Source organism: Gymnoscopelus microlampas (assembly GCF_963454915.1).
Source record: "Gymnoscopelus microlampas genome assembly, chromosome: 4".
Lineage (NCBI taxonomy): Eukaryota > Metazoa > Chordata > Actinopteri > Myctophiformes > Myctophidae > Gymnoscopelus > Gymnoscopelus microlampas.
Window position 1 is genome coordinate 367,420 of NC_139941.1, and position 22,581 is coordinate 390,000.

General features: G+C 44.0%; 1 protein-coding gene across 2 annotated transcripts in view; it reads right to left on the minus strand.

Annotated features, from left to right (window-relative positions):
* The window catches only part of LOC311044418 (uncharacterized protein), a 99,469-nt gene that overhangs the window by 12,764 nt on the left and 64,124 nt on the right, over positions 1 to 22,581 (minus strand). For both annotated transcript variants that reach the window (XM_084055973.1, XM_084055972.1), the window contains exons 5-12: positions 16,825 to 16,986; positions 15,852 to 15,929; positions 15,423 to 15,574; positions 11,164 to 11,218; positions 10,917 to 10,991; positions 9,136 to 9,241; positions 3,278 to 3,553; positions 1,700 to 1,942 (exon numbers count right to left, since the gene is read on the minus strand). In XM_084055973.1, the coding sequence (XP_083912099.1) occupies positions 1,700 to 1,942; positions 3,278 to 3,553; positions 9,136 to 9,241; positions 10,917 to 10,991; positions 11,164 to 11,218; positions 15,423 to 15,574; positions 15,852 to 15,929; positions 16,825 to 16,986 (1,147 nt within the window). The remainder of the gene's footprint in view (positions 1 to 1,699; positions 1,943 to 3,277; positions 3,554 to 9,135; positions 9,242 to 10,916; positions 10,992 to 11,163; positions 11,219 to 15,422; positions 15,575 to 15,851; positions 15,930 to 16,824; positions 16,987 to 22,581) is intronic.

Genomic DNA, 22,581 nt, shown 5'->3' on the forward strand with positions numbered 1-22,581 from the left:
AACTTCTGCTCCAAATTTTTCACATGGGCCTTTTATAGCGCCACCAGGAGGCAGATTTGTGCAAAACACATTTTTGAACAGTACTCCTACAGATTTTGGCCAACAATCCCCCAAATCGGTACACAGTATCTCTATAGTCATTAAAAGAAACGGCTCATTTCAGATTTTTCATATTCCATCCTAATTGGCAAAAAATTGTCTTTCAAAGTTTGCAGGAGTACTCTGTTTCGAACAAAATGCCTCAAATCATGAACACAGTATGCAATTTCAGTGAAATTTTGCACACACATTCCCATTAGGCCGAGGAAGAAATATCATTTGAAAATGTTCAAATCAGCCTCATGGTGGCGCTGTAACAGGCCGATACGTGTTTTTACCTATAACTGCACCGATCAGTGTAAAACTTTGTATGCACACTCTCTAGAGGCCAAGGAAAAACCTTTGCCCTGCATTTTTCACACTATGTTGAGGAACAAATGCCACCCTTTTAACATTGGCATGTTATAGCGCCACCAGCAGGTCAAATTTAGCAAAACACATTTTTAGAACAAAATGCCTCAAATCATGCATGCAGTGTCCGATCGCCGTGCACGGCCTAGGAATAAATGGCACCCTTTTCACATTGGCCTATTATAGCGCCACCAGGAGGCCATAATAACCTACCTGACCTGGCGGAGACTTGTGCTCCAAGGAGCACTTTTTCTAGTTTTATTTATTTTATCTAGCCTATGTATAGCCTTAGGGAATATAGTCTGTGCCTGTAATTTTATTTATTTTATCAAGCCTATGTATAGCCTTAGGGAATATAGGCTGTGCCTGTAATTTTATTTATCTAGCCTATATGTATAGCCTTAGGGAATATAGGCTGTGCCTGTAATTTTATTTATTTTATCTAGCCTATATGTATAGCCTTAGGGTAGGGAACAGAGGCTGTAAAGGCATGCTAACCTGGTTTATTCTATTTACTTGATCTAGCCTATGTATAGCCTTAGGGAATATAGGCTGTAAACTAAAGGCATTTAGTGTCTTTTTATTAAAGGATATGCATTTTATTAGGTTTTATTTATTTTTTGTAAAGGTCAAATAAAATGAGGATTTCTATTTGAAGAGTAGCCTACGGTATAAATATAATTGTATAGAGCTGAGTTCTTTGAGTGTTTACTGTCTAGTCAATGTTTTAAACTCATGCCATGTCTATCTAAATGAGTGTCAGCCAGGAGTGTCAAAATGTCAAAAAGAGATTTTATTTGCCACTTTGACCACACATGGATGGAGTTTAGATCCCATAGGGACGGTTGTGTTATTTAAAATGAGCTAGTGTTGGTTGTCAAACAATCAAAATGGTACTGTAGGTCAAGATGCATTTTCTTATGATCTGTTATGTTGACAAAATGACTCTACAGTAATCTAACTGTTCAGAGAGGTCAAATTCTTAACAATTAAATGACCTTAACCATATTTCTGTTGTCCTTATCTTAATTTCATAGGCTCAACATTCTTGTCTATCAATGGTAAAACTTGTATTATCTAATTAAATAGAGTTTTGCTTAAAAGTAATCCAAAAGTAACTGAAAGTAACTAGTAGTTACTTTTTAAATGGAGTAATCAGGATTACATTACTGACTACATTTTTTAGTAAGTAACTTGTAACTGTAGGGGATTCCTTTTTAAAAGTAACCCTCCACTGGTTTCTTCCCACCTGTGTTCAGCGAGGGGCTTTGAGGCAGAGGGGCCGCGGGGGTCTCCAGCAGAGCCTGGGGAGGGGCGGGCGGGGTCGAGGGAGGCAGGATGTGAGCCTCTGGCTCCTGGCTCTCGGAGGCCTCCAAGGAGGCCAGGAGAGTGGGAGAGGCAGGGGGGGCCGACGGTTGGGTGGGAGTTGGGGATCTGGGAACGACGGGGGTCTCTTGAGCCCGGGGTCCGACCAGCGGGAGGCTGGGCAGCGCTGAGGGGGGAAAGGCAGAGTTATTAACCCCAACAATTCCCAACAGTTTTCTGAAAAACTTATGTTTCTATATTAGTCCAGGGGCCAACACTGATATTCAACACAAATTGGTACCACCTAAGGTGACCGTAAAGTTTTTGTATTTTTGTCTTCCTACATGTCTCTAGTTTATATTTTGGTATGATAACCCTTCCAATCTTGTAGCTTAATGGCAGTTATCACTACCTACCGGCTAATGTATCCGGTAGGAGACACAAAGTAGAATCTTTGTGTCTCCTACCCCGGGCATCAAATTATTGCGACAAAAAACAAAATATATCCATGTATTCAAGGCTTCATGGGGTGTGCAATTGATAGAAAATAAATATTTTTTTGGGTGAACTCCTCCTTTAAGTTTTTCAGGGGGACTCTCTACCCATTCAGCTATGACCACCCTAGACCGAAGGAGGGTCAACTTTTACAAGCTTATGGAAAGCAGTCTTTTTGCAAACACCAAAAATCTGAGAAGTTATCAATTGCACACCCCATGAAGCCTTGAATACATGGATATATTTTGTTTTTTGTCGCAATAATTTGATGCCCGGGGTAGGAGACACAAAGATTCTACTTTGTGTCTCCTACCGGATACATTAGCCGGTAGGTAGTGATAACTGCCATTAAGCTACAAGATTGGAAGGGTTATCATACCAAAATATAAACTAGAGACATGTAGGAAGACAAAAATACAAAAACTTTACGGTCACCTTAGGTGGTACCAAAATATGTCTTGGCCCCTGGACTATATCAGTGGTGCTCAATCTTTTTCATGTCAAGGACCCCCAAAATGATATGTATTTGGCCACAGACCCCCATCAAAATATTTTGTTCCTGTGACCCCCAGAAGCAAATATTTGAGTTAAAAATGTTCGCTTTAAAAGAATATATATTCAAAGATTTGCACATATTTTCACGATTTTTCAAAAATAGCAGATCTACAAGCTCGTAGCGCGGCACTCGGTGCCGGGCTATGAGCTTGTAGATCTGCTATTTTTGAATAGCCAAAGTGTAAAATAATGCTTTTTAGCTCAAATCAAAAAGAGACACATGCGTTCCTGGTCTTAAAGGGTTAAACAGAAAATGCATTTTCAGTGCTCTTTCCTGATTGGCTTAAATGTTGTCACCTACCTGAAAATGTACTACATTATGTTTAAAGAGCTGGAGAGACCACTGTGACCGAACAAACGCTCTGTAGCAACGATTACTATCAGAATATAGTACTTTAACCTTTAAAAACTAAAACTGGAAATTACGAAGGAGAAAAAAAATAAAAACATGAAAAATGTGAAAAGTACCAACCTTGGTTTGGAGCGGTGGAGCGCAGGGGGGACGTGGGGGGGAGTCCCCGCGGGCCCCAGGGCGTCTGAGACAGGGAGGGGAGGAAGGTGGGGCTGGCGGGAGGAGACGCGGCGGCGGCCTGAAAGAAGCGGGAGGGGGAGGTGCGGGAGGAGAAGGGGCTGCGAGGGGAGGAGGAGGAGGTTGTGGTGGCGGCCTCGGTGGTCTCAGGGTCCGACCGGGTGAATGTGAAGGCGGTGTCGGTCAGACTGCGCTGGTACCTCCTGAACGGAGCTTTACCTGGACGGGTCAGAAGAGCAGGGATTGATTGACTGAATACATTATACTTTATTTTAATATTTCTTTGGCTATTCAAAAATAGCAGATATGCAAGCTCATAGCTTGAGCTTGTATATCTGCAATGTATTAGAAAAATTTTGATTTATTTTTGCAAATCTTAACATATAATAAATAATATAATAAATACATGAATAAATATATTTATTTATTTTTAAAGCGATTTTTATTTTACTCAAATCTTTGCTTCTGGTGGTCCCTGGAACAACATATTTTGAGATGGGTGTCCGCGGCCAAATACATATCATCATTCTGACATGAAAAAAGTTTGTAAACCACTGACATTATAGCAACATGTTTATTAACACAACAGGATTTAGAAGACATTTGTAGAATCCCCAGAAGCAAAGATTTTAGTTAAAATGTTCGCTTTAAAAAATAATATATATATATTCAAATGTTCGCACAAATGTTCAAGATTTTTCAAAAATAGCAGATCTACAAGCTCAAAGCGCGGCACTCTGTGCCGCGCTTTGAGCTTGTAGATCAGCTATTTTTGAATAGCCAAATAAATCTAAAATGACACAGATGCGTTACCGGATTGAATGGGTTAACAGTACAGGTAGTGCAGTCGAAGGTTATGCTAAAAAGATAACGCAAAAAAAAAAAAAACAGGGGCTTGTTTCGATTGTGGTCCATTGTGCTCAATTCATCAGTAATATATATCTCTGCTGTCGGGCAGGAACCAGCTATGTCCAAAATATTATGTTTTTAGAACAACACAATACTGCCTCATCCAAGACGTTATGGTGACTTTATACATTGTCAGATACTTGAATGTGTCATTATATTATCATGGCTTTACCCACATACAGCTCAAGTGGAGTTAGGAGGTTTTTAACCATTAATGTAAGATATGTTTTTTTTCTGTCTGACTTCGTCATTCTAATCCCTATTTTTTAACATTTTCGAAAAATCCTTAAAGTGATTTTTTTACCAGGTGCTCGAAGAGCGCCGGGTCTACAGACCGCACCAGTCGTAGTCCGCCACCCGAGTCAAAAGTGTCGACACCTGAGTAAAAAGTGTCGACACCTGAGTGTAATTGGTTGTCCTGGCTGTCCATCACACTTCTCTCCCCTTTTAAGCCAATGGGGAGACGAAAATGTAATGGACACGTTAGTCAACGAATTAGACGAGACGAAAATGTTAGGGCGGGACGAACGGAGAAGAGATCCAATCAGAATTACTCTTTTTGAGGGAAACCCCGGCAACCCCCGCCCATCACCGAAAGCCTACGGTCACAGCCGAAACGCAACGAAGCGACGGCCATTGAAAACACCAGCTCGCTCGCTCCACACAGCTCCTGCACAGTTAACTCCTCAATGCTCAAATAAGGACACATTTCGAACCAATGTGGTAATATTCTCACACAAACAAGCCCAACTTAGATTTCTGACCATTACAAATGTCAATAGACATGAAGGACACGAGGCAGCGGCCCTGCGGAAATCGCGGCCTAATGTGCAAGCATAAGCCTCGGCTGGTAGTGACATTGCCGGGCCGCCCCACGGATGTCGGCGCGCTGCCGCCCGCGACGTCACGCGCCATGTAAACAAACAACCAATGTCATTTACAACTAAACGTTGCTCTCAAGAATGTTCTTCAACACATTTGAAGTGACAACTAGACGATGCAAGAACCTATAAGTGAATCCATTTCATCCATGGGCCGTCAGCGTGTAGCTAAGCTAAGCCTTAGCATGCGCCTAACACTAACGCTAATGTTAACCAACGCTGCTGTCGTCACTCAAACGGCTACGTTAAACATCTTATCAACAACCTGTATGAACGTTCGTGTGGTCAATGTCATCAATGCTAACTAATTAGCCCGTTGAACAGTGTTATTTTGGTGACTTTTGTGGGTTTTTGTGACACAATGTCACGATGTAGCATCTCACAGTGTTATGTCACACCGACAGAATAGCTTAGCACTTCCAGTCGTTCCTTCACAATAAAGGTTGCAACAAACTGAAAATAGCCGAACTACAATCTCTTAACACGTCGCGATACACACCATATGCAATGAAATAATAATATGCGTTTCTTAAACTGTAAATGAATACATTCCTTTTTTAACTGTTTTAACTACTCCTGCAATTACATTTATATGAAATAAATCACAACACCCCCCTATAACATAAAAAAAACGGTCAGTGGTGGAAAAAGGTCCTCACATTTTCTACTTAAGTAAAAGTATCAATACTGCAATGTAGAAGTACTCTGACACAAGTAAAAGGCCTAAAGTACAAAAGCATTGCCATCAAAATATACTTACAAGTTCCAAAAGTACAAGTACTAAAATGTTTGAAAATAGCAGATCTACAAGCTCACAACGCGTCGCCATGCGTTGTGAAAATAGCAGATCTACAAGCTCACAACGCCTTGCGATGCGTTGTGAAAATAGGGAGAGAGAGAGAGAGAGAGAGAGGGACGGAGAGCATACTCAAATACCTTGAGTAAAAATACTTCAGAGTACTCAAAATGAGTAACAATACTAAAAAGTACTCAAAATGAGTAAAAATACTTCAAAGTTGAAAAAAAGAGTACACATACTTAAAAGTTGATAAAAACACTAAAAATACCTAAAAGTTGTTAAAAAGAGTAAAAACACTTAAAAGTTGTAAAAATCTGTAAAAAATACTTTACAGTTAATAAAGTGATTAAAAACACTTTCAAGTAAATACATTGAGTAACAATACCTAAGAGTACTTCAAATGAGTAAATACTACTACTACAAATACTCTTTTAGTACCGCCTCAATACCAGCTTCAATGCCAGCGCCCACACATCAAATAGATTTGTACCAACTGAATGACAGCACACACTCATCAAACAGAGTAGGCACCGCTTACTCACACTGGGTTTGATTTTTCACTGTTTTAACTATTACTGAAATTACATTTATACTAGACCATACCGTAGGGGAATATGAGCACCCAACGTGTGCAGTTTGGCTTATGCGCTGAGAACAGACAGTATCAGGGATCAAAAGTGAGTTTGTACTGTGTAGTGGAGTGGTTCTCACACGTTTTTATGTCAAGGACCCCCAAATTGACACTTGTTAGCCCGCGGACCCCCATTTGAAAAGATATGCCAGGGACCCCCGTAAGAGCGGTTTTTTTTTACGGCTCTAGCAGTGAATCTAAACCATTTAAATTTCAAGGACCCCCAGTTTGACATGCATTAGACATGCAATGGGGAGACGAAAATGTAATGGACACGTTAGTCAACGAATTAGACGAGACGAAAATGTTAGGGCGGGACGAATGGAGAAGACATCCAATCAGAATTACTCTTTTTGAGGGACTAGTTGGGAAGGGAACCAATCAGAACGATCCTCATTGTTAGTTAGGTCTATCCACCCGGAAGCAGACCATATTAGGGGCCAGCATGGACGAACACGAATCACACAACAAGAGAGCTTCAGGCCGGAGGGTTAGCCTTAAGGGGTCGACATTATAAATGGCCCGGTGGCCCAGATGTACTTTTTAAAACGCCAGGGCCAGCAGAACGCACCAAGCACTTGCCCGGGCCAGTGAAAATAATGCCTTGAAAATAAATAAATATAATTAAAACATTAACATCTAATAATTTCCCTGTACTACTGTGTTCTGTTAACATTTATGTAAAATCATCGCGGTAATTACCGTTAAAACATAGTTAAATAATATATTTGGATCAAAGACAGAGCGGTCTGCTGTCTGTGGCTCTGCCCCGGACAGCGTTAATCTGCGACGCTAAATGTTGCCAGGTTTGGCGAGAGAAACAAGCAATCCAAAAAACAAGTAATCAGGTCTATGAAAAGATTCGGCCCAAAAAACCCTGCCGCATGCGGCTTAGTTATGACTTTGGTCATTCTTGATATATTGCAGTATTGGTACTTTTACTTAAGTAGAGAATTTGAGTACTTTTTCCACCACTGCTTATTTGGGCTTGCTTTCAAGATTCTTTTTGAAAATAGCTGATGTAATTGGCCTCAAGTGGTCGCGTTGTGAGCTTGTAGATCTGCTATTTTCACAGATTTACTACTTTCACTTTTGGTACTTTCAGTACATTTCGATGCCAATACTTTTGTACTATTAAGTTATTATTTGGCCATGTACACACTGACCTCAATCTTCGCCATTGTTGGGAAGACCCATGTGGTGTCAAAAAATGTTGCCACCACTTACATACAAAACATTATAGCGATTATTGTCGCAGATTCAATGTTGCCAGGTTTGGCGAGAGAAACAAGCAATCCCAAAAACAAGTAATCAGGTCTATGAAAACACACACACACACACACACACACACACACACACACACACACACACACACACACACACACACACACACACACACACACACACACACACACACACACACACACACAGAGCACCTGGTAGGATATGACTTCAAGTCATTTCTTTCTTGTTTAACCCATTAACACATTGACTGCCAGCCGCGTAGACCTACGCGAACCTATTTAAAGCCGCCACGTGCCAGTCGCGTAGACCTATGCGAAGTGGTGTTTTTTTATTTTTTTCGAAAAAAAAGTTCACATTGCACTTTTTTCAATTTTCGATACGGCACATTTCATTGTAGCACCACCGGAAACGGAATTATCCGGGATCCGGTTTTGCCGATCCCGTCGGCCTCCGTTCTAATGACGAAACTGAAACGCCATTTTCTCTTTGTAGTTTTTCTCCTCGCTGATCACTGTTTAACATAAACCGTTCTAACTACAACATGGCGATTCCGTTTGACACGTGGTTTTCACTGGTCGAAGCAGTCACATCTCCGCGATGTTTACAAACACTTTAGAGCTCAATCTTAAGGATTTTAACGAGGTCTATGACGACATGAAAAAAACAAAAAAACGACAATAAAACGCTGGCACTGGTAAGTACATTATGAGATTAACCTCTGGCATGGAATGTGTTAAGACCTGGAACTGTCTCATTTTTAGATTTGAGCTAAAAAGCATTATTTTACACTTCGGGCTATTCAAAAATAGCAGATATACAAGCTCATAGCGCGGCACCGAGTGCCGCGCTACGAGCTTGTAGATCTGCTATTTTTGAAAATCGTGAAAATGTGTGCAAATCTTTGAATATACTGTATATGTTTTTAAAGCGAATATTTTTAACTCAAATATTTGCTTCTGGGGGGTCCCTGGAACAAAATATTTTGATGGGGGTCCGCGGCCAAATACATATCATTTTTGGGGTCCTTGACATGAAAAGGTTTGAGTACCACTGATATAGAAACATACGTTTTTCAGAAAACTGTTGGGATTTAGGAGACATGTAGAATCGGCTTCAGGTCTTAAAGGGTTAAACACAAATGTTCTCTTCAGGGGAGTCCCTGGCACTAAACATTTTCAGGTGAGGGGGCCGTGGCCAAATACATATTATTTTGGGGGTCCTTAAACCAGTTTAGAATTAACATAAAAACGAATGAAAGATGCAAAACTTGCAAAAATAATCACACACACACACACACACACACACACACACACACACACACACAGAGTGTGTGTACCAGTGCGGGTGGACCCAGGGCTGGTGGGACTCAGTGAAGACGAACTCAGTTGTCTGAAGAACTCTCGGGGGTTGATGGAGCGCTGAGACACCAGCACTGCTGCCTCCTGCAGGGCACACAGGGAAGTGCAGCAGGGAATTACACACTGAACATTAGTAACCCAGCGAGTTGACAAACTTAAAGCTTCACCCATTTTCAACATATCTTCATATAATTGGTTCTCACTAATGCTCATTATAATATGGTACCATTTCTGTCTACTACCAGAGGAGGGCTGTGGACAGTTCAGAAACATGCCTACCAGTGACATCTTTTTTTTTAATCTTGCTTGTAAATGACCAAATCTGCCTTCTGATGATGTCACTGGTGGGCAGGTTTCTGAACTAGTGACTGAACTGAACAAATCAATTTGATAAATTAAAACTATTCTAATTAACTTAAGCACAATGGCAATATTAATTGGTTTAACCTTCCGTTTGAAGAGCTCTGCCTGTGTGTTTGTTTACCATTGACTTAACCTTCAGTTTGAAGGGCTCTGCCTGTGTGTTTGTTTACCATTGACTTAACCTTCAGTTTGAAGGGCTCTGCCTGTGTGTTTGTTTACCATTGACTTAACCTTCAGTTTGAAGGGCTCTGCCTGTGTGTTTGTTTACCATTGACTTAACCTTCAGTTTGAAGGGCTCTGCCTGTGTGTTTGTTTACCATTGCCTTCACCTTCTGTTTGAAGGGCTCTGCCTGTGTGTTTGTTTACCATTGCCTTCACCTTCAGTTTGAAGGGCTCTGCCTGTGTGTTTGTTTACCATTGACTTAACCTTCTGTTTGAAGGGCTCTGCCTGTGTGTTTGTTTACCATTGACTTAACCTTCAGTTTGAAGGGCTCTGCCTGTGTGTTTGGGTCCTACATGGAACAGACACGTTAGTATCATATATCCCATAAGCCAGACAGACATGTGAAGTGCCCGATTGGCTAGTTCCGGTGCATAGCCTCGTCATGAGACGCAATTTCCCTGGCCTGAAGGGGCGATTGCTCTGCGATTATCAATACGCAAAAACAAAATGCATTATCTGAGAATCTAGGTCCTTGGCCTGCTGAAACATAAACTGGCTGCGGACAGACACACACAAGCTTGTAGATCAGCTATTTTTGGCTTCAGGGTTAAAAATGGCAAAATCAAATTTAAAAATAGCATTCAGAAAACGGTCATCATAAATTGATGATAATATCATCAATTGATCAATAATATCGTTCATTTATGATGACCGTTTTCTGAAAGTGTTTTTTTGGGGCGGTGTAACCGCCCCCTATAAGTGAGTTTTGGACACTGACCAATCCTGCACCGTGATTGGCCAATAGTCTACAACGCAGTCTACACCCCTAACCCTTCCACAGTCAATGCAAATCTATACTTTTGCAAAGTCAGCCAATCACATTACAGCTAGTGTCATCACCACTAGCTGTAATGTGATTGGCTGACTTTGCAAATTCAGGACTGTGATTGGCTAGTGAAACACATGACACATGTGCAGCCCTATGAATAGCAGTATGGATTTAAAAAAAAGTCATTTATCCTTTTTTTAAGTCAGTCATGTTGTGATGACCACACACCGCCCACTTCACACTGGGTGTGATTTTTTTATTACTATACTTGTGAGGATATTATCCTCACAAATATAGCAATAAAAATTGGTGTAAGTGCATGCGTTTATGTGCATACATGCATGAGCGTGCGTGTGCGTGTGTGTGCGTGCACACGTGTGTTTGCGTATGTGCATGTGACTTACAGCAGCTTTCTCGATAGATTCACTGCGTCGGAGACGAGCTCGCATTTCCTCTGCATGTTCCTTCTGCTGGACTTCCTGTCAATACAGAAATGAACCAATGACAAGTATTAACAAGAGATTGTGACTAAATAATAACTACTGGATCCATTGGAACACAGGTTCTGTTTTTGTGCATTTCCTCAATAGAAACGGTTTTGGACATACAAGGTTTCCACCTGACAGAGATAATAAGCGTGTTGTTTCTCACCCATCTTGACTTCTCCTTTCTGTGTAGCTCCTCCTCTTCCTCTGCCTGTTTCCTTCTGTCACAGGAAGAAATTTATTATTATTATAGGCTCTATTCACAGCAGCCATATTATGAAGCCATTCACAGGTGTTACCAATGATACTAATGAAAGCTCTGTTCCATTCTGGTCAAACAGAGTCAGGTATTGCTGATATTGTGCATGTTGGCTCACTGGAAACACTCTGCTACACCAGTGGGTCTACAGTTGGGGTCCAGTCCAGGGACCCTCATGGGCTTCCAAATGGCCCCTTACAGGTGTGTAACTCTGAGAATGTACAAATGGAACCAAATGGACCATTACGGGTCCATTTGGTTCCATTTGTACACTCTCAGAGTTATGGGGGTCGTGGAAACCACTGTGCTAGACTAAATGCTACTACACCTGGGAAGGAAGCGATAATATGGCTGCTGTGCATAGAGCCTATTAAAAGATAAAAAAAAGATATTATTATTATTATTAGTAGTAGTAGTAGACTAGTAGTAGTAGTAGTAGTAGTAGTAGTAGTAGTAGTAGTAGCAGCAGCAAGTAGTAGTAGTAGTAATATCATCCTCCTGCCTGTTACTTTCTGTTACAGGGATAAAACATAGAGTTAAAAATAAGGGATAAAAGCATTATTCATCTGAACTGCAGTGCATTTCAATGTCCACTTGGGGGCACTACTGTCACATTTTGAGTGCCGGAATTCTTTCAAAACTCCTTGAACACCTTTATAGTAGAATCCTCTGACATCCTTTCTCTGTAAATATACCTTATGATTCTACTTAGCTTTGTTCCATTATGTTTTGTATTGTATTGCATTGCATTGCATTGCATTGCATTGCATTGCATTGCATTGCATTGCATTGCATTGCATTGTATTGTATTGTATTGTATTGCATTGCATTGCATTGCATTGCATTGCATTGCATTGTATGTATTATATGTACTAGACCATACCCGTAGGGGAAAATGAGCACCCAACGTGTGCAGTTTGGCTTATGCGGCGAGAACAGACAGTATCAGCGATCGAAAGTGAGTTTGTACTGTTTAGTGGAGTGGTTCGCAAACGTTTTTATGTCAAGGACCCCCAAATTGACACTTGTTAGCCCGCGGACCCCCATTTGAAAAGATATGCCAGGGACCCCCATAAGAGCGTTTTTTTGTTATGGCTCTAGCAGTGATTCTCAACCATTTTAATTTCAAGGACCCCCAGTTTGACATGCATTAGGGCTATGGACCCCCATTTAATGGCATTTCTATGTCTTGGACCCCAAGTTATAAAGTAAAGTCCACGGTACATGCTCCTGTCGCGAACACGAACACACACACACACACACACACACACACACACACACACACACACACACAGACACACACACACACACACACACACACACACACACACACACACACACACACACACACACACACACACACACACACACACACACACACACACACACACAGAGATCGTCCAGCGCGTTTGTTTAGATCCAAGTGATTATCAATGATAGCGGCTACACCAGGCGCGCGGATCTCTCTCTATCTCCCCCTCTCTCTCTCTCTTTCCCCTCTCCTCTCTCTCTCTCTCTCTGTGTCTCTCTCCCCCTCCCTCCCACGCTCTCGCTCTCTCTCTCTCTCTCTCCCTCCCTCGAGCCGTGTATGCGTTGACACGCATATAGGCCGCGGACCCGTCCACCCCCCCCACCACACACACACACACACACACACACACACACACACACACACACACACACATACACACACACACACACACACACACACACACACACACACACACACACACACACACACACACACAAAAACACACAGAGAGAGAGAGAGAGACATCTGTAAGAATGTTTTCTGTGTAAACGTGCGTAAATGATGTCACCGTGTTTCTGTTGAGCAGTTGATGTGCTGCGGTGAACAGAACGCACTCGCGGTCTCGCAGTGAATGGAATCATGTGTCTCGGTGTTGCGGTGTTGCCATGTTCGCTTATTGTAAGCGCTTTATTGGCAATAATGGTGGTGTTGTGTTTTGGCGTTGGTTGTGAAAGCGCAGGTGGGTGTGGGGACGCGTTGTGAGCTTGTAGATCGGCTGTTTTCCAATAGGCAAGGTATATGTGTGAAGGCGCTTCGTTTGGCCTTCTTTTGATAGACCTTGTTGCTTGTAGGGTTCGTTTGGTTTGGCCTTGTTTACTGCTTGTTTCTCTCGCGAAACCTGGCAACGACGCATGCGCAGTTTGATCAAGAGTCCCCCCAACCAAAACCAACCAAGACTCCACCACCGTGAGGTTACTAGAATTATAGTAGGATTACAGATGAATTGAGTGAAATGGCCCACAATGTAAACAAGGCCCTGGGGCTTTTGGTGTTATCCTTTCAGCATAACCTTTGACTGTACTTGATAATTATGTTAATAAAGTATTAAAACAATCAATCAATCAATCAATCAATCAATCAAACAAACAAACAAACAAACAAACAAACCATAATGCTCGAAAATGTTTCCTCATTACATTGAGTAATTCAGGATCGCATTGGTATGTTTTTTAACAGAGATGTTATTAGTGGAGACTTTGTAGCCTCGCGTGGCCAGACTATATCACTGTGTGGATATGAGTCTGGTGCTTCTATGAGGATTTTTTTTCCCCCAAGGGGCGGGCTCAAAAGAATGGCTCTGGACGCAATTGGTTAAACCTACAACCAACTACCAATTACAGTCTCCCATATTTGAATACTGGGCCCTGGTTGGTCACCCCAGACTTAGGGAGCACGACATGGTTTCACAATGGAGCGGGGCCAGACCCAAATCGCAGAGGGCACATTTCTTTTGCACTGGCAGATTCGTCTGGTCCCAGGCTAGAGACTTTGTGGATGTTTCCAGCCAAAGTGTTCCCTTTATACTCAATGGCATTTCTTTTACTCTGCTGTGTATCGCTGCTTAACTTTGTCACTTAAAGGTGCAAATTGTCACTTTTTAATCATCTGCCCTCATCGTTCTGATTGGTAAAGTGTTTGTGTAATAAACTGGATAATGGATGGTAAGCAGGTCGTTGTTGAGAAATAAAGGCCCTCAGGGTGATATAGACCCATCCCCTGCCCCTTCAGGATGATAAAAACCCCTTCCCTGCCCCTTCAGGGTGATAAAGACCACCCTGTCAGGGTTTATTTCTCAACAATGACCTGCTCACCTTTCATTGTACTAATCTCATACCATGTCTGGAATGCCTTGTATAGGAATGCCTGACACGGGAGAAGACCTCAAGTTCGTAGCTACACTGGAGTTAGGGCTGAGACATGGACCCTCACAGCACAGCTGGAAAAGGCCCTGGATGGAGCCAGCAGGAGGCGCACGATCTACGTAGACACACTGTGGTGCGACAGCGGAGCTAGTAGGAGGTGCACCATCTACGTAGACACACTGTGGTGCGACAGCGGAGCCAGTAGGAGGTGCACCATCTACGTAGACACACTGCGGTGCGACAGCGGAGCCAGTAGGAGGCGCACCATCTACGTAGACACACTGCGGTGCGACAGCGGAGCCAGTAGGAGGCGCACCATCTACGTAGACACACTGCGGGGCGACAGCGGAGCCAGTAGGAGGCGCACCATCTACGTAGACACACTGCTGGGCAAAAACGGAGCCAGTAGGAGGTGCACCACCTACGTAAACACACTCGATGCGACAGCGGAGCCAGTAGGAGGCACACCACCCACGTAGACACACTGCGGTGTGACAGCGCAGCTAACAACACTGCAAAGCTCAAGACTCTGATGCTAGACAGGAGGTAGTGCGCAGTCCCGCATCGCATATCATGTCATCTCATGTTGTCATATCGTATCGTGACATGTCATGTCGTATCATTGACATAACCCAGGCTTGTATCGTACAGTATCATTGACATAACCCAGGCTTGTATGGTACAGCATCAATGACATAACCCAGGCTTGTATCATACAGTATCAATGACATAACCCTGGCTTGTATGGTACAGTATCATTGACATAACCCAGGCTTGTATCGTACAGTATCATTGACATAACCCAGGCTTGTATGGTACAGTATCATTGACATAACCCAGGCTTGTATCGTACAGTATCATTGACATAACCCAGGCTTGTATGGTACAGTGTCATTGACACTACCCAGGCTTGTATAGTACAGTAGCATTGACATAACCCAGGCTTGTATGGTACAGTATCATTGACATAACCCAGGCATGTGTATCCACACCTCTGTTCTCCAATCCTCTGTAGTTTCTCGTTCATCTTTCTGTCTCGTTCCTCGGTTTCCTTCCTCTCCTTCTGAACTCGTTCCCTCTCCAGACGCCGCCTTTCCTCTGCCGCTCGTCTCCTCTCCTCTTCCTTCCTCTCATCCTCCTCGCGCTGAAACACACACACACACACACACACACACACACACACACACACACACACACACACACACACACACACACACACACACACACACACACACACACACACACACACACACGCTGAAACAATGAGTCAACAATACATTCATTTTCAGCTCGGATCAAAGCATTTTCAGACTGTGTGTGTGTGTGTGTGTGTGTGTGTGTGTGTGTGTGTGTGTGTGTGTGTGTGTGTGTGTGTGTGTGTGTGTGTGTGTGTGTGTGTGTGTGTGTGTGTGTTTTCAGACCTCTGCTCTTGCCCAAAACGACTCCCTGTTGATCCGTCTCATCTCCATCGCTGCGTTGGTCTTTCTGTAGTTTGTACCCTGTACACACACACACACACACACACACACACACACACGCATGCACACACACACACACACACACACACACACACACACACACACACACACACACACACACACACACACACACACACACACACACACACACACACACACACACACACACAGTGTACACATGACAACAAACCGTGTGAATACACGAACACACCAATGGATACAGCAACTCAATGAATTTGGCCAAACAGGCTGATCGGAGTATTCCATAAACTGCTGACTAAACGACTTGTATTCTCTGTCTCCGTCTCTAGGGTTTACAGAGAATGGGGTTTACAGAGAGTAGGGGTGTGAAAATACTGAACGGCACGGCCCGTACCAAATGGGTGCCCCCTAAATAACTGTTTTGGGGGATGCAGATCTAAAATACAGTTTCCACAGCGACATACTAACAGCGGTGGAAAAAGTACTAAGGATAATTCCTTTAAACAGGTCGTTCATGAAAGTCCTTGCGGTCTTGTTTCCAATGAGAACCTGTGAGCAATTAAGGGTTAAGAGTCTTGCTTAGGGACAAATTTAATTTCATCGACACATATGGTGGCCTGGCCTGGAATCGAACCTGGGGCAACCAGGGCCTCTGGCTCCATAGGCGGGCTCACTAACCACTCAGCTATTGTTGCACTGGATGAGCAATGTACACATTTTTATATGCACTACATCCATTGGTGATGTGTGCAATGGATTCGAGGTGTTGTTCAGAATCATGATGGTTTATACAGAGTGGACTATGGATGTCAGGATACCAGATTGACAGGTTGTACACAAACACACACACACACACACACACACACACACACACACACACACACACACAGTGTATATACTGTATAGTGACAAACTAGCACGCACGCACACTCACCACGGTCTCCTCCTTGTCCGCGGATGCCGAGCACCTCCTCGCACACTGTTGGCCACGCCCACCCTGCTGGTCACGCCCCACCTGCACCTTAGAGATCTCACAGGCCACCTTGTCCTCCGCCACGTCCTCTGGTCTGTCAGCTCTGATGAACACATGAGCCTCCTGCGAGACAATGAGTGTACAATGTAGGCATTTAGCAGATGCTCTTTATCCAGAGGGAATTTAGAGATGCACCGATACCACTTTTTCCTTCCCGATACCGATGGCCATAATTTGTGTCAACTGCAGTGGTGGAAAAAGTACTCAAATTCTTTACTTAAGTAAAAGTACCAATACTGCAATATAGAAATACTCTGTTACAAGTAAAAGTCCAGAATTCAAAATGTACTTAAGATAGCAGGTAAACAATGAACCTAGCATCTATCTAATAACAAGCTATATAAATTACATTGTGGTCAAGAAAAGAAAAACAAGCCTAAGTAACAAAAATATGAGAACAAATGACCACGGTATGTCTGCATGGTCATCATATGAGCTTGTAGATCTGCTATTTTTGAAAAAAACATGCACATTTGCCCACATCTTTCAATATATTTTTAAAGACAACATTTGCAACTCAAATCTTTGCTTCTGGGGAGTCCCTGGTCCAAATACATATCATTTTGAGGATCCTTGACAGTTGGAGAACCACTGGTCTAGGGTGTTTTAGTGAAGGGAGAAGAGTCTGGGACGTGTTTAGTATAATGAACACATGAATGAATGTGATGAAAGTATCTGTTTGTGCACGTACACAGAAACCGTTACACACATACTGTAGACAGTAGACACACGCACACACACGCACACGCACACGCACACACACACACACACACACACACACACACACACACACACACACACACACACACACACACACACACACACACACTGTAGAAAAGAGTCACCTAGTCAGTAACAGCAACCCTCCCCCTGGCCTATTCCCATGGCTTGGCTCCACCCCTCTCACCTGCTCTCACTCACTCTCAATCCCTAATCACACCTGTCCCTCATCACTCCTAATTAGAGGCCTGCTATATATACTGCTTGAGTGCCTGTCCCTCCAGTTATTGTTTGTCAGCAGCAGCAGCAACAACTCCTCTGTCGTGGAGTCAGCAGTCAGCAGGCCTCGGTTATGCGTCAATGAATAAAAACCATAACCGTGAAGCCGCATCACCTCCTTGCAATAAATCATGTGTGTGCAACGGAAATAAATGGCTTAAACGGAAATCAGTGTCCAACATTCTTGCCGATGTGCCGTGGCGATGTTAAATAACCTTTGAACCAGAACTCTACCTTACAAGTGGTCCTTCGAACCGGATTTGAACATTGCCATGGCTGAAGAGGAGCCAACCGAAGAAGCTCTACCCTCTCGTCGCCAGGTCCGCCTACCTCAGCACCTGGAGGGCTTCGAAGTTGGCTATGAGAACCGAGCTACAAACACATCACGCACACATGAGCAAGAGGAAGAGCATGAAGGCGAGGAGGAGGAGGAGGAGGAAGAGATTCCTGAGGAATGTTTAGAGGAAGATGGTGAACACCATGACGATGGCCACGACCTCACAATTCAAACCAGAGCCCAGTCACTGCCTGAAGCTGATGTCACAGTACCATCAGAAGGCAATCCAGAGCCAAGTCAAGCGGACATCATCAAACACCTCCTCGAGACAGTGAAGCAGCAAGGAATAATCTTGCAGCGCCTCATGGAGCAACAGGAAGGCTCCAGACCAGAGAGCAGCTCCCGCCGTTTAACCAGGTTACCTGCACCCCCTCCCCCCCTTCTTCCTTCAGCCCATAACCAACTAGTCCCCTCATACGATCCAGCGCTTTACCAGCCTGTGTCCCCTCATCCTTCAACCCTTCCTTCCGCCATGCCTCCACATCGTCCAGTTCTTCACCATCAGCCCGTGTCGCCCAATCCTTCATCTTCCCATCCTCTAACGCAATACCATTCTCCAGTCCATCAGCCTGCGTCTACAGCACCCCCCACTGGTCGATCCAGGCACTTCAGGTCAGTTGAGGCTCCCAAATTCCCCGACTTTACTAAAGAGGATGAGGTGCAATACCGGATGTTGCGAATGGCATTGAACAACTTGTTGGACCCGGAAGAAACCGAAGAATTCAAGTTCCATGTCCTTCTTGACCACCTTAAGGTGGACCAGGCCAGACGCCTGGCCTTGGCACACTCTTATGCCCGCCAGCCATTCACTGAAGCCTTGAGAGCCCTCGATGATCGTTATGGCCGGCCACGTCAGTTGGCACTCAAAGAGCTAAAAACCATAATGGCTCTCCCACATGTACGTTCTGGAGATGGTCATGCCCTTGATGACTTTGCCCTACGCGTCCAAGCCCTGGTTGGGCTGTTGAAAACTATGGCTGACGAAGGCGATGCCGAACTCCTCTGTGGCTCCCATGTGGATCGACTACTGGAGAAACTCCCCCACGAACATATTAGCCGCTTCAAGCGTAACATGCACAGACTCAAGGTAGATGCCTCATACAACCTTACCCACCTTTCTGAGTGGCTGCAGATGGAGTCCCGTTGCCAACCGAGAAGTGACTGCCCAGGCCCAAACCCCCCTCGATCCCACAGACCACAAGCAACTACCCATTCCACGACCATATTCCATGGAGCTGACAGCAGTGGTGAGCACTTTGAACCTCAAATGCCCCCTGTGTCCCCCTGTGCCTACTGTGACTCCACAATCCACCATATAAGTCAGTGTGAAGATTTCAAAGTCTTGAACAAGCAGCAAGTCACCGTCTGGATCAAGGGAAATAGGAGGTGCTGGCGCTGTGCCCGACCACATCTTGCAGCTAGGTGCACACTGAAGAGAAACTGTAACACCTTGCCAAGGGAGACACCTACAGATCCTTTGTGAGATCAACAATACCTCTGATACAAACTCTTACCATGTCCATTCCACAGCCCAGAGCTTCTACCTTGATCGCCCAACTCGCACAGGTCATGTTCTCCTGAAACTCATCAAAGTCATCCTGCGCAATGGCAGCCGCACCCTGGAGACCTTTGCACTGCTGGATGACGGGTCAGAGCGAACCATCCTCTTACAGTCCGCCGTTCAAAGACTCCAGCTGGATGGAGTACCAGAGGACTTAGCCATCCAAACAGTACGGCAAGGGGTGGAGAGGCTGCAGGGGGCTTGTGTCTCCTTTAAGGTTAGCTCGGCCACTAGCTCTAGAGAATTTTCAATCACCCATGCCTTCACTGCAGAACAACTTGCCCTGTCTGAGCACACGCACCCTGTCCGTTCCCTCCAAAGACAACACAAACACCTACGTAGACTGCCACTGTCACCAATGCATAAGGTCACCCCACTACTTCTAATTGGCTCAGATAATATTCACCTGATCTCCCCTATTGCCCCAGTTCGATTTGGCCCACCAGGAGCACCAGCAGCAGTTAAGACTCGTCTTGGCTGGAAACTACAAGGTCCAACCAGATACACTGAACCTCACCCTTCTGTTGCCAGGTGCTTCAATACCTCCAATACCTCTCCATCTATACACGTAGTGCCCCATCGAGAGGAGATCCAGCAGCCGCGCCAAAGCCCTCAATTCCTTTACCATGCTGACACTTGGCCCCAAGCCCCAGATGGCCCTAACCAAGACATGGATAGCCATCAGCTCAAGATCAAGCCTGCCTTCTGTGAAGAAGTTGCCACCATCATGTCTATTCCAGATTTCAGCCAGTGCAAACCTTACCAAACCCTCCTTGATGCTGCAGCCCAGCTGAAACCTTCTCCAGATGCTGACATAACCCCCACTGTAGATGATCATATTCAGCCAGAAATCCCAAGACGGGCACAGGTGGACAGCATTGGAGAAGACCTCACCCATCTGAATACTCAGAGACCCCTACCATTGACCAGTCACTTACGCACCCCTACCCCAGGAGATGTCCCCAGTATCACCCAACCTGACCCCGTGAGCCCAAATTTGTTCCTAATGGGGCGGCGGGACCCCTCTCATCCACGCTCTGAAGTCCTCAGCCTCTGGCATTATGTGTGTGTCCACCCAGTTTCCCTGCTTGAAATCCCCAAGGACCCCCAAATCATACTTCCTAGTATGACTCTTAGGAGTTGCAAATCCTTACAGTATTTGGGGGCGGCTGTAGAAAAGAGTCACCTAGTCAGTAACAGCAACCCTCCCCCTGGCCTATTCCCATGGCTTGGCTCCACCCCTCTCACCTGCTCTCACTCACTCTCAATCCCTAATCACACCTGTCCCTCACTCACTCCTAATTAGAGGCCTGCTATATATACTGCTTGAGTGCCTGTCCCTCCAGTTATTGTTTGTCAGCAGCAGCAGCAACAACTCCTCTGTCGTGGAGTCAGCAGTCAGCAGGCCTCGGTTATGCGTCAATGAATAAAAACCATAACCGTGAAGCCGCATCACCTCCTTGCAATACATCATGTGTGTGCAACGGAAATAAATGGCTTAAACGGAAATCAGTGCCCAACATTCTTGCCGATGTGCCGTGGCGATGTTAAATAACCTTTGAACCAGAACTCTACCTTACACACACTGTGTGTGGGGGGAGGGGGGTGGAGGCCAGCAGTTGTGCAACAGTTAGATTTGACATCAGGACGGAGAGAGAATCAAACTGCAGTTCAGATCAACAGGAAAATATCAGCATGAAAACACTTATTCCCATCGTTTCTCTCTGCTTGGTTGGTCTCTGGTTGGAAAATCGACAGCGGGCAGAACCACTTTAGTGTCAAATGTCCAGACAGTGTTCATTTCATTTCGTACTATGACGAAAAACTTTCCTCAACTACCTTTTTTCACTGATGATGACAGAAAGAACTAAAATATTAGTGAGGGACTAGTGGAGAAGAGATCCAATAGAATTAAGACAAGTCATTTTATGCTCGGTATGTGGGTGTCACGCTCCGAAAACAACCGATCTACAAGCTCTCGACGTGTCGCAGAGTGACACATGAGCTTGTAGATTTTCGGCACACAGCTAAGTATATACAGGCATTACGACGCCAACATAAACTTTAGTCGACTAAATCAACTGTAGATTCAGTCGTCTAAAATCTTGTAACTAAAATCTTTAATTAACTCAAATATTTAATTAACTAAAACTAGACTAAAACGAAATAATTTCAGATGACTACAATGCAGTGGTGTAAAGTAGCTAAGTACATTTAATAAAGTACTGTACTTTACACTTTGTACTTTACTTGAATATTTCCAATTTCCAATACTTTTACTTCTACTCCACTACATCTCAGAGGCAAATATTGTACTTTTACTCCACTACAATTATTTGAAAACTTTAGTTACTAGTTACTTTGTAGATTTTGAGTATTATTACAAAACATTAACCACTTCAGCCCTATATACATTTTGGGCATTTGAAAATAGCCGATCTACAAGCTCACAATGCGTCGCATCGCGACGCATTGTGAGCTTGTAGATCGGCTATTTTCAAAAGATTTGTATTCTCTTACTTGTGACAAGAGTATTTTTACATTGCAGTATTAATACTTTTACTTAAGTAAAAAACTTTGTGTACTTTTTCCACCACTGCTAAAATGTGACTATGACTTAAGACTACTTCAAATTTTTCGTCAAAATTAACACTGGTGCCAAATGTCAAAGGCTATTTTCAGATGAAATACTTTGAGCCATGTAGGATTACTTTTGTTTAGCATCCGTGTAAACAGCCAAAAGTTGGAATTTCTGATCAGA